Source organism: Molossus molossus, unplaced genomic scaffold, assembly GCF_014108415.1.
Source record: "Molossus molossus isolate mMolMol1 unplaced genomic scaffold, mMolMol1.p scaffold_m16_p_12, whole genome shotgun sequence".
NCBI classification, from domain to species: Eukaryota; Metazoa; Chordata; class Mammalia; order Chiroptera; family Molossidae; genus Molossus; species Molossus molossus.
In genome coordinates, this window is record NW_023425347.1 from 101,308,592 (window position 1) to 101,334,319 (window position 25,728).

General features: G+C 54.5%; 2 protein-coding genes and 1 long non-coding RNA gene across 3 annotated transcripts; 1 reads left to right on the forward strand and 2 right to left on the reverse strand.

Moving 5' to 3' along the window:
• Window positions 1-559: 559 nt before the first annotated feature.
• PHF13 (PHD finger protein 13) lies at window positions 560-8,118 on the reverse strand. The gene is made up of 4 exons (XM_036257506.1): window positions 7,775-8,118; window positions 5,400-5,501; window positions 3,523-4,057; window positions 560-3,114 (listed from the first exon to the last, which is right to left on the reverse strand). The coding sequence occupies exons 1-4, from the start codon at window positions 7,811-7,813 to the stop codon at window positions 2,888-2,890; spliced, it is 903 nt and encodes a 300-aa protein (XP_036113399.1). The 5' UTR covers window positions 7,814-8,118; the 3' UTR covers window positions 560-2,887.
• Window positions 8,119-9,390: 1,272 nt separating this feature from the next.
• On the reverse strand, window positions 9,391-17,752 carry LOC118627071. Its single transcript, XR_004959004.1, has 3 exons — window positions 17,668-17,752; window positions 17,310-17,385; window positions 9,391-9,747 (listed from the first exon to the last, which is right to left on the reverse strand). It is a non-coding gene; the product is annotated as an uncharacterized LOC118627071 (long non-coding RNA).
• KLHL21 (kelch like family member 21) lies at window positions 16,169-25,413 on the forward strand. Its single transcript, XM_036257221.1, has 4 exons — window positions 16,169-17,189; window positions 19,725-20,130; window positions 23,137-23,209; window positions 24,093-25,413. The coding sequence occupies exons 1-4, from the start codon at window positions 16,169-16,171 to the stop codon at window positions 24,387-24,389; spliced, it is 1,797 nt and encodes a 598-aa protein (XP_036113114.1). The 3' UTR covers window positions 24,390-25,413.
• Window positions 25,414-25,728: the final 315 nt, after the last annotated feature.

Below are 25,728 nucleotides of genomic sequence, written 5' to 3' on the forward strand. Positions count from 1 at the left end.
CACCTCGTTTTGGGCCCCCCCCCAAACTTACACCCACCAACAGCATTGGGCAACTGGAAACAGAGAAAGGCTCAATGCCCAACTTGGCCATTATTTTCAGAACTTTAGGAGGTGCTAAGACGGAGATTTTGGCTGCTCCAACGTCACTAGAAGTACTGCTTGATCCCAGCTCAGAGCTAGGCAGAGGCAGCTGACACACCGGGCTCAGGCACTGGGACCCCCTGGTGGAAAGGGGCCGAATGCGCACCCCCAGGAGAGCCCAACTCTGCTTAGGGAACCTCACAGGCTGCTGCTTCCACAAAGCAGGTTAACCACCCACTGGGGTTTAAGTTCAATTTGATGAAATTGGGAGAGCTATTCATGTCTTTTCATACTATGATTTCTGGAGAATTTACCAGAAAAGTAGATTAAGGGCTGTGGGCATTCCTCGTCCTGCTAAACCAAACTCTGACTTGAACTTCCACGTCTTGTAATCATGGTTTGGAGGAGGTGATGAAGGCAGATGAAACAATTGTCCAGCACAGAACACAAACACCTGAAGCCTGACATGAACCTCAAAGTAGCAATATCTTTATTTACAAAATATACAGTTTCACAGAAACAGCTTCGCTTTTTACACATAAACTTTACAATTACACAGAACTATGTAAACGATGTTAAGTGTCTGGCCTGGCCAAAGCCAATGGGAGGCGCCTGCTTTGGGGGGGTGACATCTTTCCCTCCCCTCACTTCATCAGCCACCAACCAGGAGCCCCTAGTTGGGCCACACCTAATTTGCATAAAGCTGATTGCAGCTGCCAGCTCCATCAACACAAAACAAGGTGTCTTGACTTCTTAGACACCACCCACAGGGTTCCACCTGTTTAAAAAACAAAGGAAATGAAGAAACAGAAATTGAGATGAATATCAAAAGCCTTCCAGGAATCTCCAGGCCTCGAACCTTCTAAGGGCAGACTGCAATAGCCGACATTGGCCGTTCCACTGTCAAATTACATGTACTCTCACATGCACCTTTAAAACTTTGTAGGGTTATTTTAAAAAGAAAAGAAAAACACTTTGGAACTTTGGCTATTCTCATGGTGAAGACACTGGACAAGCAATGTCCTGGGGCGGATCTTTGGCAAAGTCCTCTCCCAACTTCTCCTGCATATTTGCCCTAATCAGAGCCAGAGACAGCTGCCTGGGGAGAAGTTTGTTTCTGAACCAGCTTCTTACTATTTCTTTTTACAACACAACTTCCCCCTTGGGGATCTTGACAATAAACTGGGTTTCAGTATTTCTGTTAATAAAAGCAACAGAATTAAAGCCAAAAAAAAAAGGCAGTTGGCTTGTCAAGCATGAATGATACTAGGACAAAATATGGGCTCTGATTAGCCAGTTACAGCTCAAACCCTTGGTGCTTCAGTGAGAGAATGTGGAGGGCGTCCACCTGGTGGCCCTGCACAAGGATGCCACCCGGAGAAGCCCCCGGCAGGGAGACTGGGGTCCATCCTGCTGTAAACAAGTATGACCAACTTGGGCATTCTTCCCTTTTCATGCTTTTACAAGAAACAATGTTTATAAAAACACACCCATCGATTTACAAAAAAAAAAGAAAACAAGTATTCGAACTGCTAAAAAGCAATGTCAATTTGGGACAAAGCTGAAGCCCTGGCCCTCAGAGCCCCAGAACCACCAGTGTCCTGGGGCTCACTAACCTGGAGAGAGCCCTGCAGGCTTTCGGGGGCGAACTCCCCGGCTTCTGCAGTCAGACCTGCAAGGTGCCCCAGTCCAGATCTGAGGAGCTCTACAGTTCAATGGCATGTACCTGGACGCCAATGTTACCAAAGCACTCACTCACCAACTCAAACCAAAAAGGCTTCAAGTCCTAACCTTGGCCTGTGGAACCAGCAGGCCAACCTGTATGAGGGGACACTAAGGATCACCCGTGGGGAGGCCTTCCTCCCGATTTCCCTTTGTCAAGGAAGGCCATTCCCCAGGGACCGCCTAACCTTTACGCTGCTACTGGAACAATGTGAAGGGAAGAGACGAGGAGGGAACCAAAGTGCTCCCTCGCTTGGAAACACCTGGCCTGGGTACCCACAGGCCTCCATGTGTCAACCGGAGAGACACGGCACCCAGGCAAAAATCTGCCAATACTTTTGGCTATATCGTGCAAAAAGACAGGGTTTTTACATCGTGCAAAACAGGAAATTGAGTTATGAACACGGGCCACCTCAATCTCCCAACCAATCCTCTTTCTACAAAGAAGTGGCCACACACTATCCCTTTTAACGAACAGAAGGACAATGAGACACCACCACTCGCCCAAGGCCCCAGCTCTTCTCTGAGTGAGACCAGAGGAGTCCAGCAGGCAGCCTCCAGGACAGAGGCAGCAGAGGCCGGCAGAGGGTGGACCACCAAGGGAGGGGCAGCGTTGATGGTTGCTATACAGACACTTATGGTAAAAGACACACTCGAGAAAAAGTCTGCACGTATGGCTGTTCGTTAACAGGCCAGGGAAACCTTTGTCCCCAACACAGAGGAAGCAGAGTAACATGTAGCACTTGTTCCAATCGGCGGGAGTTTGTTAACGGTATCAAGAATTCACAACTGCCACGGACCCTCATTTTCCGCTGAACCAAACCCATGCACTGGGGTGTTTAGTCCACCTCCACTGCCGAGAACACAGCTCCAGCAGCAGCTTTGGCCCACGAGGACTTTATTCAGTCACTGGCTATGTACAGTTTATACCATGGTCAGCCTGTTCTTTTACTTAGGCACCTGAATGGCAGGAGTCTGCCTGCACCAGAGCTGAGAGTTCTGTGCTCAACTAAGAAAAGGGCCAAAAAGCCCATCGTCCCATCCCTTCCAATTCTTCACCCACAGTCTCCAGGATCGCCAGCAGTCAGTCCAGAAACAGCTTCCGGGAGCCCATTCGAGAACGGTTGGACCGGCGGATGTCGAACTTGGAGTCCCGGCACTTTTGGCAGACAAACACTTCCGGAACATTGGATTTCCGGATTTTGGCACAGGACAGGTGAATCCAAGTATGGCACTCATTACACTCTATCATCGGGCGGCCAGCAAATGGCTTCATGCAGAAGCAGGTGACGAGGTCCCACGAGTCGTCGTCTGAAAGGAGAGAAACACGTAAGAAGAAGGAAGAAAACATCTCCCCAACCCTCTCCATCAGAAAACCTCTCTCCAATGGGACAAACAACCAAACCAGATTTCAACTTTCACTTAGGGGTGCTACCTCCCTCCCTGAAAACAGTCAGCACACCCCTCCTGCTTGTCCTGCCCAAGGATAACCGCAGCATGTGTACTTATTACACGAGTTTTACATTTCGAGGTCTGTCTTGGGATCTCAGCTGTCTGCAGCTGCCATCACGCCCTTCCCTAAACATCTGTGTCCACCTTCTTGCACCTCTCTCCCTGGAGACAGTGGGCACACTGAGGAAGGGCCTGCGGAGACTCCTGCTTACGATCCCCCTTCTGACAACCAGCCAGCGGCATGGCCACCCTCCCGGGCTCACGCACCTGAATCCACCATTATGTCCTCATCGTTGCCAGTGCTGTCCTCGTCGCGGAACACCACCTGCTTTCCCTGCCGGACGATAGTCCGTTTGCCTTCAGTTTTTATTTCTTTGACCTGGTCAGGTGACACCGTGGCACAAGATCCGCTGGAAGGAGTATCGGAGTCCCAGCCCGAGCAGGGATCGCCAGGGGCCTGGGGCATATCCTGCAGGGTGGGACTCGTGGGGGTCTCCACGTATGGATCAGAGGCTTCCAGCTTCAGCAGGCTGCCCATGTACCCCTCCTTCACGGGCACATCACTGTCCCTTCGCTTCCTCTTCTTCTTCTTCTTCAGCTTGTCGGTCTTCTTTCTGTCCAGCAGGAAGTTACTGGGCTTGGCTCGCTGCAAGAGAGTGGGCTGCAGGTGGCCAAAGCAGCGGTCAGAGACCGGCAAGGGCACCGCGGACGAGATGTCGGTGAAACCAGCGTCCCAGCCATCGCTGTCAATGGTACCTGCGGTGCTGTTGGCAGGGCTAGGGCTGCTCCTCAAAGGGAGTTCCTGAAAGGACAGAGGCAAAGGTGGCGGGTTCCGATTATTTCGACCAGTCCCCAGCAGCTGGCTGGCCCTGAGCAGGGCTTCCCCGGGCACCTGGCCAGGTCAGGCCCGCAGACGTGCGCTCTCACAACCTTAGGCTCCCAGCTCTCGTAACAGTGGCATCTGTACTATAGTTTGACCTTCCAGATAGAATATGAACCCACGAGGAGACCTCCTGCCCTGGCCGAACTCTCCAGAACCTGGCTGATGCTCAATCTCCGTTAAAGGAGTGGAAACCTGCTCTCCAACCCACTTATCCTTCCCTGACCAACATTCCCTCAGTTTATCCTCCCCTGGGATGTTTTCTTAATTAAGTGAATTAAAGTTAGTTTTGAGAATTTCCCAATATTGTTTTTAAATAAACTGGAGATATCCCAAAATATTGCAAAAATCAAAACAGGTAATTACTGCCCAAAGCAGTGTATGAGCTACGTGTATGGTTCCTTCCTTCACACCATTCAAGCGTTTTATCTGCAAAGGATAAACCAATGCTGGGACCTGGCCCCCTAGTATTACCGAGGTCCCTTCTTTTTAGCCTCAGTCAGTATAAACAGGCCCCTGAAGTTTGAGGACCATGGCAGTGCTGGCCCGGAGTTCTGCCCATTTCTCAGCAAGGGAAAAAAAAACCCTGAAATTACATGGGATTCTGGCCGAAGTCCCTGCAGATCATATGTGTGGTGTGCACAGCAACCAGGCTACTCGCCAGGCAGGTGGCCATCTGGGTGAACCCAGGCTCCACCACTCAGACCCAGAGCAAGGAGTTCCCTATCTGTGCCCATGTCCTCAGCTTTAAAATGGGGACAAATAATATCATCTACCTCCTATAATTATAAGGGCCAAAAATAGGGCCTGGCCATAGTCAGCACTCAATAATTACTGGCCATCAAGAGCAGGCAGTAAATAGTACAGAATAGTCAATAAATAGGTATGGTGTCAAGTGGGTACTGGAAATATCAGGAGAACACTTTGTAAAGTATATGATTGTCTAACCACTATGCGGTACTCCTGAAACTAATACAAAATCATACTGAATGTAAACTATCATTGAAAAATTAAATTTAAAGAAAAAGAACAGGCAGATAGCTAATAGTTATTTTCAAGCAAACTTTGCAAGTTTACTAAATCATTTCTAAACAAGTCTGCATTTTATTTTCTATCAGCTTGAGAAACCACTCCTCACGCTGGTCTGTTTCAAAGAAAGTGTTTTGCCCAGCTCTTTTCTGAAGTCCTCCTGCCAGGCCAACCCCTCACTGGACGCTCTGGTTTCACTGTCAGCAAGAAAGGTCTCTAAAGTGCTAAAGATTACCTCCTTCGGATAAGGGATGTAGCCAGCATAGGCCAAGACAAAGGTGCAGAATTTGTTGAAATCCTCCACGGTCCTACGCCTCTTGTAACCGGGGGAGTACTCCTGTTAGCAAACGAGAAACCGAGAAACGGGCTGTGTTTGAATGTAGACACTTGTAGGTGGAATCACAAACAAAACCAAACAAGCTGGAGCTTTTATTATTGCCAGCCACTCAAAAACACACTGAGATTTACACACACTCAGAAACAAGATAAGGTACGTTCAGGTCAAGGAATAACACTGTTTTCAGAAGGTTGTGAAAGTGGGGGTGTTATGCCAAGAATACTGGGAACTGGTTAGGAGAGAAAAGCTTGTCCCAAAGCCTATTTCTTAGCACCCGTGGTGTTATCTACTAGCTTCTACAGGCCTATCAGCTCCAATAACTACTTTTTTGCTACAGATTTTCCATTTTGCAAATAAACTGCTGCTGCAGCTGTAACTGAAGCATTTAATGATTTCAAAAGTCAACCCCTTCTTATCCTTCCCAGCCCACTGAAGCCTGACCCCTCCCCAGCCAGGGCTGCATGAGGACTACCTCCTCCACTGGGTCTCCCCTGCATGGGCACTTCCTGCCGGTCGCTCTACTGCTCCAACACCCAGGGCCAGGCACCCAAATGTTTCTCCACTCAGAAAAAAACAAGAAAACATGCCTGCTAGTCTAGTCGTATTTGCACGTTGAAGATGAAATGCTAGATGTTGTGGCATTCACACTAGAAATGCTCTCAACAAGGATGAACTTTCTCCTGACGAGAAGAGCAGCTCAAGGAGAAAGAGCCTTTACTTGCTCTTTCTGTACTTTATTTCGGATTATTCGACTAGCATATCTACCAAGGTTTTCTCTAAGTATTTTATCACCCACTCCAATGCCATCCTTACAAGATAACCTGACCTTTACAGAGCTACCGGCCTGTGCCCTCCTAGGGTGAAAGTGAGGCAGAAAATGGGGGGTGGGGAGGTGGGCTCAGCAGTCCAGCCCTCCCCGCAGGACAGGGCCCAGAAAGCGGAGCGGCACAAGCGTGCTGCCCGTAGGTTTTTTCCAAGGGAGCCACTTATTTTCTCAACTTGGTTCCAGCAAACCACCTTCTCCCCTCACCCATCGGCCGCAGGACCCAGAGGCGTGCGCAGGTTAGCAGAGCACCAGGCTCAGCGCGGGACCCAGCGCAGGAAGCGCAGGAGATCCTGCCTCCACCCCCAGGAGCCAGACCGCCCTCCCTCTGGCCGGGGTGGGAGGGCCGAAGCCCTCGGCCCTCAAACTCTCGAAAAGAACTTTTATTTCGGCGGGGAACGTACAGAAGTGGGTCAGGAGCCGGGATGCCGAGTGGCAGGCGGCGGCGCCCCAGGGCGCGGGGTGGGGGTGGGGGGGCTGCGCAGCCCCCACCCCGCCCGCCGCGCCTTCGCCTTTAGGAAAAGCAGATGGCGGTGCGGCCCCCTCCCGCCCGCCCACGGAAGCCGCCCCCCGCCGACACTCGGCCCCGGAAGGTGCGGGGCCCATCCCGCGGGGGAGGGGGCTCGAGAAGCCGGCAGGCTCGGGGTCCCAGGATGGCAGGGCCCGCGAACCCCCGAGGCATCAGAGCGGCGGGGGAGGGTACTCAGCGCCACCTCCCGCGGCCCGACCCGCACCCCAGACCCTGCGGGCCTCGGGAAGGGAGCGAGGACCGCAGCAGGGGCGCCAACCGGGAGAACCGAGGGCCGATCCCCGGAAGGAGGAGTGGGAGGCGGGGCGAGCAGAGCCGCGGGCGGGGGGCGGGGGCCCCGGAGGGGAATGCGAGCGAGCGAGCGCGCAGGGGGGGTGGGGAGGGGTCCGGCCCTTGCAGGGGTGGGAACCCCCAAAGACAAGGCTCCCCCAAGCCAGAGAGGGCGGAGGCCGCGCGGGAGTCAGGGGGCGGGGCGCGGGCCACTGGGCCCGGGGGAATTAGGGGAGCAGGCGGGGGCGCGCAAAGCCGAGACGCCGTCCGCGGGGGGCCACGAGCCCCTCCGGGAGGGGAGTGAGGGGGTTCCTCCGAGAAGCAAGAGTGCGGGGCGGCGGCGCTCCGACCGAGTCCCCGGGGGCGGGGAAGGGGTAAGCCAGGCAGGCGGGGCGGGGCCCGGAGCGCAGACAGGTCCCGAGGCTACCGAGGCCCGGGAAGGGTGGGCGCTTACGCCCGCCGGAGGGGCGGCGAGGCGGGGGCCGGCGGGGAGCGCCGGGAGCGGGCCCCCGCGGGGGGGCGGGGTTGGGCGCCGGGGGGCGACGACGAAAAGCTGGGGGAGGAGGGCGGCGCTCGGGTGGCTGGGGTCTGGCTCCGAGGAACGAAGGACCGGGGTGGGGGTGGTCGGGGCGATCTGGGCGCAGCTCTTACCTCCGGGTGGAAGGCGGCGGCGCAGGAGTCGGAATCCATGTTCTGGGTGGGGGGCGGCGGCTGCGGGAGTGCAGGGGCCGGGATGCGGGCACCGGACCGCGGGGCCGCTCGGGGATGGGGCTCCGGCGGCCGCGTAGGACCGGGGCGGACCGGGGAGGGGGCTCCGCGGCTGGAGGCGATGGGGGGGCTCGGCGTGTCGCGTCCCGGACTCTGTGCTACCGGACCAGCGGCTCCACGGCTGAGCAGAGTTAGCGCGGCAGCTCCCGCGACCGGCGCGGCGGGAGAGGCGGGAGAGTCGCTGCGGGGGGCGGCGGCGGCGAGCGGGAACCCGACCGGCTCCCCGACCTGACGCCCAGTTCGGCTCGTGTCTCAGGAGGGAGGGCGGGAGATCCGCGAGGCCTGTCGGGAAATGTAGTCTGAGGAGGACGGAAAGCCGATAGAGAGGGGGCGTGGCGCGAGGGCGGGCGCTGGGCATTGTGGGAGTCGTAGTCCTAGGCTCTTCCGCTTCGGCACACAAAGGCTGCCTCGAGGACTCCAAACCCCATAGAGCCCCGCGGCGGCTGCGGAGGCGGTGTCTCCGGGACCTGAGTCCGCCGGAGCGGGGGCTGTGCGGGGGCTCGCGCCGGCTGGGTAGTGGGGGAGGGGCGGCGCGGGCGGTAGCGCCTCTGTCTCCGCGGGGCGGGGGCCGGGTCGCTCTGGCGGGCGGGTGGGGGCGGGGCCGACGGCCTTGGTCGCTGAGCGCGGAGGCGGCCCCCACGCTCCTCCTCGTTTGGGATTAGGGGTGCGAGCCCCTTTGTGGGGCCGGGGTCCCCGCGGCCCGGGCGAGAGTAGGGGTGGCTGTGCTGACGTTGGGCCACCCCCGGCTTGGCTCCCCGCGTGGCCGGCCGGGGAATCCAACTTGCCTTCGCGACTGTGGGTTTTCTGGCCGGGTCCTCCGGCGGCGGGGACCCGGGACCACGGGACCCGGACTCTCCCGGTGCCTGTAGGGTCCGCTGTGCGGTGTCGGGTTACCGCATCGGAACATCTCTCCTGGTGTCATCAATGTTTTAGGAGATGTTTGCTTCGAGTCGCTTTTCCTGCCCTCCCCGCCTAACCTTGGGACCGCCCCTGTTTTCTCGCTTGAACGTAGTTTCCTGCGTGGGTCCCTCACGGGGTGGGCACGGCGAGGCGAGGCGATGGGGACGTTTGGAATTGTCACGGACTCTGTGCTGATGTTTAATTGAGGAGTTTGCAGTGTAACTGCTGGCGCAGCGTCTTTTACAACTTTATGTTGGGGGCTGATTGACTCTGAACGCCTAGTTGAAAATTAACTGCTCTGATCAAATTACCAGGAGGCCTGACATTCTTTAACATGTTTTTAAAGAAAACTCTGTGCAGATGACTCAATAGCAAATTCTGTAGCTTCGAAGACAGAAACTGTTAAAGAGGAGTAACGTCAAAATTTTAATTTAAACCAGGAAACGGACTCTTCCATATACTAAATCAAAGTGATGGTTGGAAAAAACCCTAAAAGATGGGATTATTTCTCAGGGATTGAATGCTACATTGGTTGGCTACTGCTGTTTAGGTGGTTAAGAGAATTCTGATAGATACATTTAGTAGTTAAGGGACTAGATTTATCTTAGAAATGCTTTTGTGAGCCTCAGTTTCCTGAGCTATAAAAATTTTACCTAGTACTGGCCTCGATAAATGGTAGTTTACTATTGTTTTGTTGTTGTTGTTGTTTTATTATTTCAGCAATAGCTTAGCAGACAGGAGGGCTCCCCAAAGGTGGTAACAAACAAAGGGGCTTTACAAAGCTAGTAAGATAAAAATGACATTGGACTTGGTCTGTGAAAACATCGTTGACCACTTCTTACAGAGTCGTCACATTCCGGTGATTTGGCCAGATTTGACCACTGTGGCCAGAGCTGATGTCCTGAGCCCAGCCAGTGTTGCCCAAGGTCAGATTTACCAGGAGCAACTTGGTTTGCCTGAATGAGAAAGAGCCAAGAAGGATATTATCCTGTTGGTAGTTTAAAGGTACAAATACCAAATAATAATTATTAGAGGTGGAATTCAAAGGAAAGAAAAGGGAATTTGTTAAAATTATCAATCTAGAGAAGGATGAAAGAGAAACATAGATTAGTTGCCTCCTGTACGTGCCCTGACTGGGGATTGAACCCGAAACCTGGGTATGTGTCCCGACGGGAATCGAACCCACCACCCTTTGATGTACGGGATGACACTCCACCAACAGCCACACCGGCCAGGACTTAAAAGGAAATTTTTTTAAACTAATCATTATTCCCTATGGTATGATTTTTTCACAATATACACATTAACACACACACCCTCCATTAAGAAACGGAAATAAAGAACTTGTTCAGCCCTGGCTGCTTTGGCTCAGTGGTTGGAGCGTTGGCCTGCGGACCAGAGAGTCCCAGGTTCAGTTCCCGCTAGGGGCACATACCAAAAACAAAAAACACTTGTTCATAATAGTAATGACTGGGTGACAGACAAAACAGCCCAGAATTGAGAGACCACTCAGTCATACTAAGGAAAGAAGATCCCAAACTTGGATTGTTTAATATGACACTGATCACTATTGCTCAGCAGATGTCCAATAGATAGTTCCTGAAGTTCTTTGTAAATAGTAGCTCTTAGTACAAGGAAGTGACCAGGATGACATGCTCCTCCTTCTGCCTGACACTCTAGTGCAGCAATTCCCCACCTTTTTCATCTCCTGGCACACGTGAACTAAATTCTGCAGCACACCAAAAAATAGATTTTTTGCTGATCTGACAGAAAGTAAAAGATGTCATTTTGATGCATTCACACTGGACAGCTACTACTGTGTTGGCTGTTGTCATGTTTTTATTTGACCATCTAAGGGAAAAGAGGTCAGTGCTCCTGACTAAATAGTTAGGTGTTGCTTTTTTTTTTTTTCCTCACCTGAGGACATTTTTCCATTTTTTGTTCAGATAGAGTGGGAGGGAGAGAGAGAAACATCGACCTGAAAGGGACACATCGAGTGGCTGCCACCCGCACAACCCAATCAGGGCCGGGGACAAACTGCAACCAAGGTACATGCCCTTAGCAGGAATCAAACCCCAGTCTCTCTGGACCGCAGGCCGACACTCTAACCGCTGAGCCAAACTGGCCAGGGCCACTTTTATTTTATTTTATTTTATTTTTAATATTGTTCTTAAAAATGATTTTGGAGAGGAAAGGAGAGGGAGAGAGAAACATCAGTTGGCTGCCTCCTGAATGTCCCCTACCAGGGATCCAGCTCAGGCACGTGCCTTCTGCATGCATGGGACAACACTCCACCGAGCCACACTGGCCAGGGCAGGTGTTGCATATTTTAAAATTCTCGTGGCACACCGGTTGAAAATTGCTGCTCCAGTGAAACAGAAAACTTCACGGAGAAGGACCTTCTTTGTCTCTCTTTCCTTTGATTTCCCTTAGAAATTTCACCCTTTGGAGGAGGTTAGAATTAATACTATCCATTCCCTAGACTCAGAAACGGACTACAGCCCTGGCTGGTTTGGCTCAGCAGTTGGAGCGTAGGCCTGCGGACCAGAGAGTCCCGGGTTTGGTTCCCAATAGGGGCACGTACCAAAGAAAAACAAAAACAAAAACGGACTATAACGCCAATAATTGACTCAAACTCAGTAGCATAATGTGTAGCTGTGGGGGTAATAAAGCTGGTTTTCTCTGCAGGATAGGCTTAGGTGTCTTCAATGTATTGTTTCTTTCTCAGGTACACTGCAGTGCGCCTGGGCTCCAGGGGGCAAATCTAGAATTCCATGAGTAACAAGAATGTCAGCCACAGTCTCGCCAGAATCTTGGAGTCCATTTTTACTTATTTATTTATGTTCTGCTTAAAAAAAAAATTATACCTGCTGCTGAATGCTAATTCTCAGCTGATTATATTTACTTAGAAAAGAGGAAGAAAAAAGCCAACATTAGCACAGGTTGTGACAAGTTTAAAAATACTAAGAATACCGTGGTTTCCCAGTAAGTAACTTGAGAATGGAGTTATTTTAATTGGGTTACCAAATATAGCTCACCTTCCTAAATGGCACTTGCTACACCACAGTCACTGCTATAGACCACTCAGAAGGGTTCCGCCTCCCACTTGAACTCCATGTTTGAATGTGGATGTAAACATAAGGGTTTGTTTTTCCTGAAATTGTTTTCTGGTGTTTCAGCTTTTTGTTCAGCTTTTGTTACTTTAATTTTCAGAGAGCGAGAAAGGGAAAGGGAGTGGGAGAGAGAAACATCGATTTGTTGTTCCATTCAGTCATGCATTCATTGGTTGATTCTTGCATGTGCCCTGACCAGGACAGAACCCACAACCTTGGCCTATGGGTACAATGTTCTAACCAACTGAGCCACACCGGCCAGGCTTACCTATGTTCTTAGGGATGTTTTTCTACTCTCAGTTTTCTGCCTTTCTCACTTTCATTTCCAGGAGAGGAAAAAAGAGAAAACTCATCAAAATATTATTTCAACTTTTAGTGCCTTGACTATTATATTAATATATATGTGTGGGTAATTTAAAATCAATAATAAACCCTGGCCGGTTTGGCTCAGCAGTTAGAGTGACAGCCTACGGACCAAAGAGTCCCAGGTTCGATTCCAGCCCAGGGCACGTACCTCAGTTGTAGTTCGTCCCAGGCCCCGGTGGGGGTCGGCGGGTGGCAACCAGTCCATGTGTCTCTCACGTCGATGTTTCTCTCTCTCTCCCTCCTACTCTGAAGATAAATGTAAAAATATCCTCGGATGAGGGTTAAAAAAATAAATAAAATCATTAATAAAAACTTCTAGCCCGGCCGGTGTGGCTCAGTGGTTGAGTGGTCGCTGGTTTGATTATCAATCAAGACACATGCCCAGGCTATGGGCCTGATCCCCAGTGGGGAGTATGCAAGAGGTGGCCAATCAATGTTCTCTCTCACCGATGTTTCTATCTCTCTCCCTCTCCCTCTAAAACCAATAAAGAAAAAAATATATTTTTATTGTTTTATTTATTTTTGGTACGTGCCCCTAGCGGGAACCAAACCCAGGACTCTGATCTGCAGGCCGACGCTCCAACCGCTGAGCCAAACTGGCCAGGGCGAAAAAAAATATTTTTAAATAAATAACTTCTAAATTATGTACTGTTAACTTTTATATAGTGAGGCAAGTAACCTATGCATAGAAGAGTCAAATGCATTTCTTGTGTTATGGTTCGTACAGGAAAAATATAAAAGTTAGTAGCAACTTGGTGTGTCAAACACTTTAAATATTTTCATTTACAGAAGCTCATTTACATATTAATAATGCACTTAATGGGTAGAGAATACTATAACATTCCTTAAAGTAAAAAGTTTGTATATAATAAATGCATTACAATCCACATCTTAGGCAACCCAGAATCAGAAAAATTTAGTGTCTAATAGGAAAAAAGGAGCAACTCTTTTTGACTAAATGCTAAGGTATGGATTCCCAAATGTTCTCAAAGGAAAAGGATGAAAAAAAAAAAAAAAGTTATCTCAGTTGCCTCTCATCCTGTATGCCTAAAATTAGCCTTTAAATATCAAAACTGCCCAGGCCAGGTAGCTTGGTTAGTTGGAGCAGTGTTTCTCTCTCTCTCTCCCTTCCTCTCTTTCTAAAATCAATAAATAAAACACTTAAAAATAAGCAAATATAAAAATTAAGTAGTTTGAATTTTTTTAATCAAATAGTACCATTTTTTGTTAAGTTAGCACCATCATAAAGAAGATAACCTACACAAAGATGATTTTCATCACTTTAGAAAAGGTAAACTTCTAAAACCTCCATGGCTGAAGTTGAACCTTTAAGTACAAACATTTTCCCAACGACTGCTTGTGTCAATTACTTTTCAATAAAACTGGGAAAAAAACCCCAAAACTATCGCATGTTTGGCAAGAGTTCCCACCTTCCTCACCAAGCAATAGTGTGTCCACCGGGCCCAGATGCTGGGTAGTGTCTGAAGACACCACCCCCTTAATGCAGTTTGCTGTCTGTATCTGTCACACTGTCATGCTGCAATGAATGGATTTCTCACACTCCCATTTTGAACTCAGGAGACTGATGAGAAAAAGAAACCCAATAGCACGCCCGGGTTGGTAGGTTATTCAAAATTCCAAACAGCTGATAGGTCTAAATCCGTTCCTTTCTTTTCTAACCACGTTTCGTCTACTGACTTAGATACACACACATGGTTTCAAATACTTGCCTCTTAGGTCTGAGATATTAATAATATAGCTCCCCCTCCCCCAATAACTGACCTTTTAAGTTTTATTTTGAACTTGTATTATTTAACACACAGTTTATATGTTTAGTACAGAAAGAAAAAACGCAGGCAAGCAGAAACAACAACTAACCTCCTAGAGAAAGTTACCTTCATAATTTTTTTGTAAGCATCTAAACATACAACAAATTGGGTCATATTATGGGTAATCCTATTTTTCACTTGATATTACAGCATGAACATCTTTCCATTTCAATAAATATCTGCATTGCTCTTCACAGCTTCCCCGGAAGACTCAAACATGATTTGCTGAAATAACCCCTTGTTAGAGATACACAAAACTGGATTCAGTTCTTAACTGCTGAAACATGATTGATTTCCTAAAGTTTTTTTAATGCAAGGTGGGTGAGTTCTGACCTGAGGGACCGGAGTACTTTTCCCACTTCCTGACTTCTCAGACTTTTCTTGTCACAAAGCCTGTGCAAGTAAGCTATTGGCCAGGCTCCTGGGCCCAGGAATGTTGCTGCCGCTAACAGCTGTGTGAACAGTCCATCTATGGGCAACAGGCAGCCCGCCTGGTACCTGCCTGTTTTCTTACTCAGGCCTGTGCTTCCCGTGCTGAAATTTAGACCAGATTCATCCTCATGCAGAGAGATTCAGGAGGAGAAGAGAGAGCCTACACGTCTCATTTCAGATATGCGATGAAAACAAGATGTCTTCTGCAAAGGCTATGTGGACTTGGCTGGAACCAAGACAGGACAGCAACTCCGCAGTGCGACCTAAGCTGGGACAGTCTTGAAGCCCACAGGGCAAGGGGGTGGGAAACTATTAAATAACAAAAAAAAACCCAGGTGTCATCAGCAAAACAAGAGAGCTGGAGGTGAAATAGGGGATCTTTTTAAAATTCAACAAAGCATACATTAAAGAAAAGAACGGCTTCCAAGTGAGGGCATTTTTTTCACATGCTATGTTGAAAATGCAGTCTCGCCTGGTATTGCATCTATTGGAACCAAAAGGTCAAATTCCTTTCTTAAATATTTATTCCTGTCACCTCACAAGTGACTGTGACACTTCTGAATGGCCACATCCCCTTCTTAAGGCAGTCTCCTGTCTGACCTTGAGCTGGACGCAGGCCCCAGGGCCCCTAGTGTCCCCTCGAGGAATATTGAAAACGGCTATTTTTTCCGGAATTGCTTTCTGGTGCTTTAGGTTTTTGTTCAGTTTAATAGTACACGCTCAGGCATTTCTCCTGTCCCGTGTTCTGCCTTTCCCACCTCCGTGGCCAGGAGAGGAGGCCAGGAGGCCCGGTGTCCAGGGTGACCAGACCCAGAGCAGGCCTGCCCCCTTGGAGGGCAGCTCTGGAGCCTGAAAGCGCCCGTGAATCAAACTGAAACTGCTTTGTATACCGAGGAGCGTTAATGACCGAGTCAGGCGAGTTTGCAGGCACTCGGTGCAGCCGATTCCTGGCATCTGGCCCCATTCGGCTTATAAATGAGCCCAGGAAAAAAAGTCACCCGAAAACCTTACAGTTGTTCAGGCTTTGGTCCTGACCTGTACAGATCCTGTGGTTGGACACTGTTCCCGTAATAGGGTTAACTAGCGAGCCAAAGAGCTATGAAATGAAATGTAAAAAGTCATTGTACCGAGCAGCGCTGGGCTCGGGGGCGGACGCAGTGGGAAGTGTGGCGCGAAAGCGATGACCACCGGATTTTGCTAAGCAGCTGGGCCCCGGTGAGTCGTGGGCAGGCCCCGGAGGCCCCCGATCCATGCGCGCAGCAGGGCCGCCCTCGCAGAGAACACTTGTCACCCGCCGTCCCGGCCCAGGCGTCGGCGGGAGGCTCCAGGAAGCCCGGGAAGGGCGGAAAGAGGGAGCGGGCGCAGGCGGCTGTGACTCAGCCGGGCGCGCGGGGGCGGGCGCGCGCGAGGGGAGGAGGGCCAGCGCGCGGGGCCAGGCGGCGGCGCCCGGCCCGGAGGGGTTAAGTGGGCGGGGCGAGCGGCGCCCCGCCCCCTCCCAGGTCGGCCCCTAAGAGGCCACGGCGCCCGGCAGTATTTATAGCGGCTGCGGCCGACGCGCCGCGTCTCTCCCGCTGGCCCCGGCCGCGGCCTTTCCCGGTACCGCGCGTTGCGGCCCCGCGCCCCGCCGCCAAGGCGCCATGGAGCGGCCGGCGCCGCTGGCCGTGCTGCCCTTCTCCGACCCCGCACACGCGCTGAGCCTGCTGCGCGGCCTGAGCCAGCTCCGCGCCGAGCGCAAGTTCCTGGACGTGACCCTGGAGGCGGCGGGCGGGCGCGACTTCCCGGCGCACCGCGCCGTGCTGGCGGCCGCCAGCCCCTACTTCCGCGCCATGTTCGCCGGGCAGCTGCGCGAGAGCCGCGCCGAGCGGGTGCGCCTCCACGGCGTGCCGCCAGACATGCTGCAGCTGCTGCTCGACTTCAGCTACACGGGCCGCGTGGCCGTGAGCGGCGACAACGCCGAGCCGCTGCTGCGCGCCGCCGACCTCCTGCAGTTCCCGGCGGTGAAGGAGGCGTGCGGCGCCTTCCTGCAGCAGCAGCTCGACCTGGCCAACTGCCTGGACATGCAGGACTTCGCCGAGGCCTTCAGCTGCGCGGGGCTGGCGAGCGCGGCGCAGCGCTTCATCCTGCGCCACGTGGGCGAGCTGGGCGCCGAGCAGCTGGAGCGCCTGCCGCTGTCGCGCCTGCTGCGCTACCTGCGCGACGACGGGCTGTGCGTGCCCAAGGAGGAGGCCGCCTACCAGCTGGCGCTGCGCTGGGTGCGAGCCGACCCGCCGCGCCGCGCCGCGCACTGGCCGCAGCTCCTCGAGGCCGTGCGCCTCCCCTTCGTGCGCCGCTTCTACCTGCTGGCGCACGTCGAGGCCGAGCCGCTGGTGGCGCGCTGCCCGCCCTGCCTGCGCCTGCTGCGCGAGGCGCGCGACTTCCAGGCAGCGCGGTACGACCGCCACGACCGCGGGCCCTGCCCTCGCATGCGCCCGCGTCCTTCCACCGGCCTCGCCGAGATACTCGTGCTCGTGGGCGGCTGCGACCAGGACTGCGACGAGTTGGTCACCGTCGATTGCTACAACCCGCAGACCGGCCAGTGGCGCTACCTGGCCGAATTCCCAGACCACCTGGGCGGGGGCTACAGCATCGTGGCGCTTGGCAACGACATCTACGTGACGGGTGAGTGGGCTGGTCAGGGGAGCTCAGGGGTCCCTGGGGTTGGCCTCCCGCGCCGCTGCGGGAGCACGTCTACCTTTCCGAGAAACCCACTGAGCCCTGGGTTGAAGTCCAGGACCTAACCTGAGTGAAGGCGGTCACTTCTTCCCCTCAAGCTGGACAGTGGGTACGGTTCTTCTTCTAGGACGATACTTGCGACCTAGAAACAGAGCCACTTGTGTGAGCGGGGACAAATGGCTGCTTGTGGGTTTCTTTCCCGTGCTGCAGGGCCTGCCTGGGGAGCCCATTCTTTTCCTGGGAGGTGCCACCCCCCACCCCCTTTGGTCGGAAGATACTGGGGCATTCACTCCGCACAATGGGTGCTTTCTCTTTATCCCTAAGGGATCCAGAGACAGGACTGGGGCTGACACCCTGTGACACAACCATTCTCCATTCCTGGGGATTTCCCCCAGCTGAGCCACCAAGGCCTCCTGGTGCCTACCTCTTGTCACCGGTGACTAGGTTCCCTTAGGTTGGCACATGGGCTGTGAGTTGTGGGTCACATGGCGTTTGGGCTGCTCTCTGCCCCACGACTGTAAACATAGTCACATGCTGAGAGGTTTTCTTCCAGTTACTTGGCTCAAACCCCAAAACACTGCCGAGTCATGCTGGGCGGGTCCCAGCCCGCCCTAGTTCTGGGCTTCTCCCACATTTTTTATTAAGGATAAATCTTGGCTCCAACGGGAGGCTACCTCCTTCGCTGGGGTGAGGAGGGGCGGTCTCTGAGGGCTATATAAGGAAAGAAGTGGTCTGAGAGTGCATTTGGGCTCCGGAGGGCTGTTATCAGGCAGAGAGGGTCTGGGCTGGGCCCAGGCTGGCGCGGTAGGGAGAAAACCAGTTCTGAGACGAGTTCCGTGTCCCTGCAGGGTTCTGAGCTGACAAGTGGGAGGCATCCCGGCCTCAGGACGCACTGCACGCCGGGGCCACAGCTTCCCGGGCCTACAGCTCCAGCCTCTGCTGGCCTCTCCCGGAATCAGCCCCTTTGCCATCTGAGGCTGGCCTGTGTTGTTTGGGAACCATGCTCCCCTCCAGGTCTGGCCAGGGAACTCCCTCCCCAAAGTGGTCAGACTGGCCCCAGCTTTGCACAGCCTTCCATAAATGTCTCAGCTGAGCAGCTAATCCCTGGGATTTAGACAGGTGGCTGGGTCATTGCAAACAGCTGCCCTTGGGAATTTCATGGAAGAAAGTGGCCCCAGCTGCCTGAGGTCCAGTGTCCCCGTGGAAGGGAGAAGGCCGGCCGGCCTGACCCAGCTGCTCTTCTCCCTTTAAGAAGCTCAGGGCCATGAGACGGTGTCGTGTCTGCTCTGCCTGTGGCGCCAGCCTCGGGGTTGGGAATGCAACCCCTGGGGTCCCGGGGTCCCTTCAGGCTGTGGTTAATGGAAGTCCCGTGTCGACTGGTTTAATTCACGACCTTAGCCAGTGCCATTGGGCTTTGGTTTTTGCTTATGTATTTATTTATTTATTTTAGTTCTTTGGAATATAAACCAGAGTGTACAGGCATGAGCAAAAAGTAGGTTTACAGTTTGTGAGTATGAGAAACTATTTATTTATTTATTTTTTTTCATTAACCCTCTCCAGAGGATATTTTTCCTTTGAGTTTTTAGATAGAGTGGAAGGGAGGGAGGGAGAGAGAGAGAGAAACATCACTGTGAGAGACACATTGATTGGTTGCCTCCCACACGACCCCAGGAATTGAACCTGCAACCCTGGGGATCGAACCTGCAAGCCAGGTATGCACCCTTGATGGGGAATCAAACCCAGACCCTTCAGTCCACAGGCCGATCCTCTAACTGTTGAGCCAAACCAGCCAGGGCGAAACCGTTTCTTCTTGTATTACTTACTGATTATGGTAGTGGGAAGTGGACACAACTGTAAGCCTACTCTTGCCCTACCCAGTATTTGTACAGCTTGAGTTTTTCCAGACGAAGCTCGTAGGTAACCTGCACGGAAACTAGAGCCCAGAAGTCCGCTCTGTGTTGGGTTTCTTGCTTGTGACGTAAAGTAGATTTCCTCTCAGCTGTTCCTGGCACAGCCGTGGTAAGGGGGTGGCCAGGAAGGCTAGACTTTGGTGAACAAGTCCCTGTGTGTCCCACTCATGTGCTTTGTGTCCCTGGGAGAACTCACTCTGAGACCTGATGCCCTAGTCCAGTTGAGGTGCTTGGTGTGTATGTAGGTCCAGACCAGGGTTACTTTTTCTTAGAATTGTGGCCCCCGGGCCTTTGCTTGGCCTGTGGCCTGCAGAGATCTGGTGGTGGTTTTGTGGCATGCAGCTCAGCCGTTCTCATGGGCCGTGAGCAGTGGTTTGGTACCTGCATTGCCTTACCCCAGCACGGAGCCCTGGGCCCGGGCGTTGGTGAGCCAGGATGCGTGTTTACACGGAAGCCAAGGGAGGTTCATTCCTCCCCTCGAGACGCCCTCCGGGAAGTTCAGGAAGGCGTAGGTGGGTTACTCACCCTGAGCCAGCAGGGACTGACATGTCCGCTGTGCGTGTCCCGGCAGGCGGGTCCGATGGCTCCAGACTGTACGACTGCGTGTGGAGGTACAACTCGAGCGTGAACGAGTGGACGGAGGTGGCACCCATGCTGAAGGCCCGCGAGTACCACAGCTCCTCTGTGCTCGACGGGCTGCTGTACGTGGTGGCCGCGGACAGCACGGAGCGCTACGACCACACCACCGACTCCTGGGAGGCCCTGCAGCCCATGACCTACCCCATGGACAACTGCTCCACCACAGCCTGCCGCGGCCGGCTCTACGCCATCGGCTCCCTGGCCGGCAAGGAGACCATGGTGATGCAGTGCTACCACCCGGACACAGACCTGTGGTCGCTGGTGGACTGTGGCCAGCTCCCGCCCTGGTCGTTCGCCCCCAAGACCGTGACTCTGAACGGACTCATGTACTTCATCAGGTGAGTGCCTGGGGCCAAGGCGCTGCGTGGCCTTACCAGGCCCCGTGCTAAGCACATCACCCCTCTTCTCCCATCACAGACAAAGCCAGGCTAGGACCCGAGGCTGGGTCTGTCGGACCCGCAGCCTCTGTGCTGTTTCTTACAGCGGTTCCTGTGGGCTGCTGGGTTTTCTTAATCAAGGGTCCCAAGTATGATGGAGATAGGTCCTTTCAGAGAACTTTCCTAGATGCCAAATAAAAGGAGGCCCTTTGGCTGGACTTGTACCTGGAGGGCCCACTAAGGCCCTGCCTTGGCTGGTCGCACATGGCCTTTGTTAAAACAAGCCTCTCCGATCTAGGAGGGATTTTGAATCTTAAAAAGACCAGAGGAGCTTTTTGGACACTGGAGTCTTTGGGGAAGTTGTGGTCTTGGCAGAGGGACCCTTCGCTCACCGTGCAGTGTCCACCACACTCAGGCAGGTGGGGACCTGCCTCCAGGTGCAAGGCCAGCCTCCCCCCTCTGTTTAAAGCAGCACTTGCATGTCCGTTCCCTTCCCACCTGGCCTGGCTCGGGAGGGCCCGTGACTCTTGTTGAATGAAGGCTGTTGTCCAGGGATCCCACAGCCACTCGGGACCGGGGAGGAGCTTCTGAGCAGGCCCCGGAGCTACCTGTGGGAATGATGACAGTGGTCAGCACACGTTGGGGGCCTGGACTTGCCCGACGCTGTGTTGTCTGTTTCCGGGGCATTTTCATGGTTGACCTCCATGATGAGATGGACACTACTGTTGTCCCCATTTCACAGATGACAAAACAGGCCTAGAGGAGCAGGGGACTTATAGCCACGGGCTTTAAGTGGTGGTGCAAGGCTGGAGCCAAGGACGTCCAACCCAGGTCCCTGTGTGGTACCCCTACGTAGTGGCACCCATGGGGTCACCGGGCAGCTGCAGGTCCTGATGACTGGTCACTGCTACACAGCCACCTCCTAATGGGCTAGTGGGCACCTGGGAGCCAGGAGCCCCCTGCCTGCTGCACACAGCTGCTGTGTGTGATGTACCTGTGGCTCCCCTACCCCCCTGGAGCCTTCTGCGGGTGCGGACCAGGAGGGCTGGGGCTTTGAATTAGGCGCCTCTGAGCATCCCCCACCCTCCCAGCCATCTGCGCTGCTGCTCCCGCTCCTTCCCCAGCTCAAGGCTCCCTCCCAGGCTTTCTGGTGAGCACGTTAGACAGAGGCGGCGTTGCTCGCGAGTGGCCAAGAGAGCAGGCACCGCCGTGCGCCAGGAACCTGCGGCACGCTGTCGAGCCCTGGGGTCCTGCCAGCCCTTGGTCCCGCTGCAGACGTCGCCTGACCCCTCAGCCAGCTCCCCTCCCGGAAGGTGGCGGTAGATGTCTTCAGAGAGGGGTGGAGCCGGCTATAAATACAGCTTACTAGCGTGCCAGCCCCTTGGCCGGCTTTCCAGGCCGAGTGCCTTTGAGAATGTCCTCCCACCCCGTGGTCCTAGGACACGGTACGCACGGGCCGCTCTGCCATCCTGAGCCCCCGTGCTTTCCTTCTCCTGGTGTCATGCCCACCTGGAAGCATTGGGGAGCCCCTGCACCCACTGTTAGCCGGTTAAGGGTTTACCTAAGTTGTGGGGCCGGGGCAGGTGGGCTCAGCTCTGCCCTCTCCCGGCCTGGCTGAGAGTGAGGGGTCAGGAAAGGCAGCCGGTTTGTCCTCAGGTGACCAGGGAGGCCCGGCCTTGGCTCGCCGGGGCACAGGCAACGCCTGGGCTCGATGCACTTGGGCATTTGTCCCAGCGCCACCCTGCTCATGCGCTCTGGTGCCTCGAACCACAGAGCCCCCTGCTCGGAACGCCACCTGTGGGCACTCCAGTTGGGAGGTGTCTTCCCGGGGAGGCAGCCAGTGCTGTGTGGGGGCCACATCCCATCCCTGCTCCTGTGCTGCTCCCTCCTCCCCCGGCCGTGCCCACCTGGGTCCCCATCTGAGTGGCTCCTTGGCTGGGGGCCCGGTGGAGGGAAGGGCTGGCATCAGCCTGGCCTCGTCCGGCTGCAGCTTGTACTACGTCTGTGCTTGGGGCTGGCAGCCCACTGGGTTCCAGGATTAATCGTCAGCATGTGGGTCACAGGGTAAGAATGGCGTTTACAGTTTGGAGTAACCTGAGGGGGAGACATCAGAGTACGAGTACTATGTCATGACACGTGAAAAGTTGTGAAATTTCAGATTTCTGCAGTCCATGAACAAGGCTTGATGGGGACTTGGCCGGTCCCTGTGTTCACGTGTGCCTGGGGCCGCTTGTCCTCTAGTGTGGGGAGTTTCCGCAGGGCCTAAAGCACTGACTGGCTGGCTGCCTGCTGGTCCTTGGCCTGCGATCATGACTGCTATTTTGGCGGGGAGCTCTTTGCTTGGCAAGGCCGTGCCTGGGAGCCTTTTATTGCAGGGATCAGGAACGTGTCAAACAAGGTCGCCCCCACCGGGAAGGGGAGAGCAGGGGCACCTTCTTCCTGTGGCCACAGCCGCCCTGGGCGTTGAGCAGGGAAGGGGGTGCTGGCAGCAGAGGTGAGGCTGTGGCCTGGGACCAGTCCAGGACATGTGGGGGTGCGATGGCGTGCGGGGGCCCGGCCTGCGCGGCCTCGGAAGACTGTCCTGAAGCGGTTGCACAAATCCAAATCGGAAGGATGAGTAGGGGGCAGGTGGGAAGAACCCTGGTACAGTCAAGGTCAGAAGCCCGTGGGCTGCAAGTGAGGAGCGGGGGCACGTGTTGGTGCTGGGTGGTGGGGAAAGGATTAAGCACCTGAGGGGGTGCTCTTCGGGTTTAGGGAGCAAGGCTGGGTTCTGGCTTGGAATCCAGGCGGTGATGGGTTTGAGACCTAAAATCAGGGACAGGGTCCCACACTAGCCAGTGGGCTGTCAGATGGCACTAAAGAATTCCCCAAAGGTGAGAGGCTTGGAGGACCCTCCTCTCCGGCCCTTCACCCCCAGGGGTACTTCTTCCTTGCTCTGACCCGCTCTCTCCCTCCTTCCCTCCACAGGGATGACTCTGCCGAAGTGGACGTGTATAACCCCACAAAGAATGAATGGGACAAGATCCCACCTATGAATCAGGTAAAGTTGCCTGTGTTGGAAGCACAGGCTGCCATGAGGCAGACAGCATACTGGGGAAGAGTGTTCTACAGAGAGAGACAGCAAGTGCAAAGGCCCTGGGGCAAGGCATGTCTGCTATGTTCCTAGAATAAGCTCTCAGCTCTGTGTCTGGTGCAGTGTAAACAAGTGGACAACAGAGGGGACAAGGTCAGACAGGAGGTCTTGGGGGCTGACCTTGGTAATGTATTTATTGAGCGCCTGCTGTGTGCTCTGAACAGGGCTCCCACACTGCTGCAGGTGCCTGATCGGGGTCTCGCCTTCTCTGCTTGTTGAGAAGTGAGGTGCCAAGCCTGATAGTGTCATGGAGCCAGGAGGCCGGGGCAGCATTTGGCCACACAGACAAATCTCAGTCCCAGATACACCTACACCCACCTGCTTCGTTTGTCTTCCTTAAATTTCCAAACCTGCTCTCACGATACCTCTACCTGGCTGATGTCACAGTTTACACATCACAGCTCAACGTCTTTCCACTTTAAAAATGTAACTTTATGGCTTTTCCCAAAACGAACTACACACACGTTATAGCAAATGTGAGAAAGATGGGGTAGTCCAGTCTTATGCTCAGCCTGTCTTCGGGTGACGTCCCAGCTCCGCGACTGGCGATGGCAGAGGCTCATTTTCCCTCTGTAAGGTGGGAGAGCAGTCACACGTGTCTTAGAGGCCAGTGCTGCTCATGGGGAGACTCGGGTCCTGGGGAGTCCGTGTTCCCAGGGGTGCGGGAAGGGCAGCCTGTTTTGAGACATGTGCAGAGGACAGCTCCCAGCATCACCTCCAGAAGTGTGGAGGCTGCCAGGTACCCTGTTCATGCTGCTGGCTTCCACTCACTGTGCCCCTTGGCCCACAGGTGCATGTGGGCGGCAGCCTGGCCGTCCTTGGAGGGAAGCTCTACGTCTCCGGGGGGTATGACAACACGTTTGAGCTCTCGGATGTGGTGGAAGCCTATGACCCTGAGACTCGGGCGTGGAGCGTGGTGGGCCGGCTCCCGGAACCTACCTTCTGGCATGGCAGCGTCAGCATCTTCCGCCAGTTCATGCCCCAGGCGCCCTCGGGTGGGCGTGGCTTTGAGCTAGACAGTAGCGCCAGTGACATGGACGTAGGCCAGCCCAGGCCGCCGCCGCAGAACCCCCACGAGCTGCGCTAACCCCGGCCGGGCCCAGGGAGGGCCTCGATGCAGGTAACCAGCCCGGCACCTCGAAGGGCAGTGACCCCCTCCTTCGTGCCTGAGGACAGGTTGGGCTCACCACGTGGGACGCGGGCTCCTGGGCTGCTGAGTGAGCCTCAGGATCTGATGCCTGGATTGTTCTGTGCATCTAGAACCCGAGTCCCAGCTGCTGGGGCCGAAGCCGGTTGTGAATGCCCCTCCCTTGGTCCAGGAAGAGCTGCCTCTCTGCTGGCACAGGTCTTTGGCTGCAGCCAGACACACACACACACACACACCGCCGCCCCTGCCACCCACTTGCACCCCCCTCGGGAGAGGAGAGTCTGGGTCACCCACTCCTGCTTCTGGGGCATGCGTGGAGGGGCCAGGTCCTCCCGGGAGAGTCTGAGTAGCCGAGGGCTGCTCTCCTGCAGGCCCTGCTGTCCTGGAGCGTTGGGAACCCAGGCAGACGGCTGCAGGGTGGTCCCAAACCCTGCGTCCCGTGCTGGTCATCCCGGCAGGTCTTCCCCCAGGTGAAGGGGCCTCGCACAAAAGCCCCCCTGCCAGGGATGGGCCTCAGCAGGTGAGCTCAGACCTGGGCGCAGGGTGGTGGGACTGATATGGCTTGAAAACAGCCCAGAGGGGTCCGCTGAGTGAGTGCTGTCTCCAGGGGACCTGGGCTGAGGCAGATGGTTGCTGACCCTGTCCACCCACCCCACCCGCTGGTATGTCGTCATCCTCTGCCCTCCACCCTGGCTCAGAGACCTCTCCGGGTTCGTCCTCGATGCAAGACGGTAAAAGCCTACGGGTGCAAGGTCGCAGCTCCTTATTGGGAGGCCCGGGAGCTTGTGTTTGAAGCCAGCCGGGCAGCCGGCGGCGGGCGCCCTTTGCCCTTGACCTTGCCACTTCTCCAGCAAGCCTGGCAGTGTGGCTTCAAGGTTGGCTGCAAGGTTTGAAACAAGTGTGGCCTTATCTTAAAAGACGGGGGCAGCCCTGGCCGGTTTGGCTCAGCGATTAGAGCGTCAGCCCATGGACCAGAGAGTCCCGGGTTCGGTTCCCGCTAGGGGCACGTACCTCGGTTGCAGTTTGTCCCCTGGCCCTGTTGAGGTCGTGTGGGTGGCAGCCACTCGATGTGTCTCTCTCACATTGATGTTTCTCTCTTTCTTCCCCCCCACCTCCCTCCTGCTCTATCTGAAGATAAATGCAGAAAATGTCCTCGGGTGAGGATAAAAATAATTAATTTTTTAAAAAAGGATGGGAGCAGCCCTGGCCGGTTTGGCTCAGCGGTTAGAGTCGGCCTGTGGACCAGAGCGACCTGGGTTCAGTTCCCGCTAAGGGTACC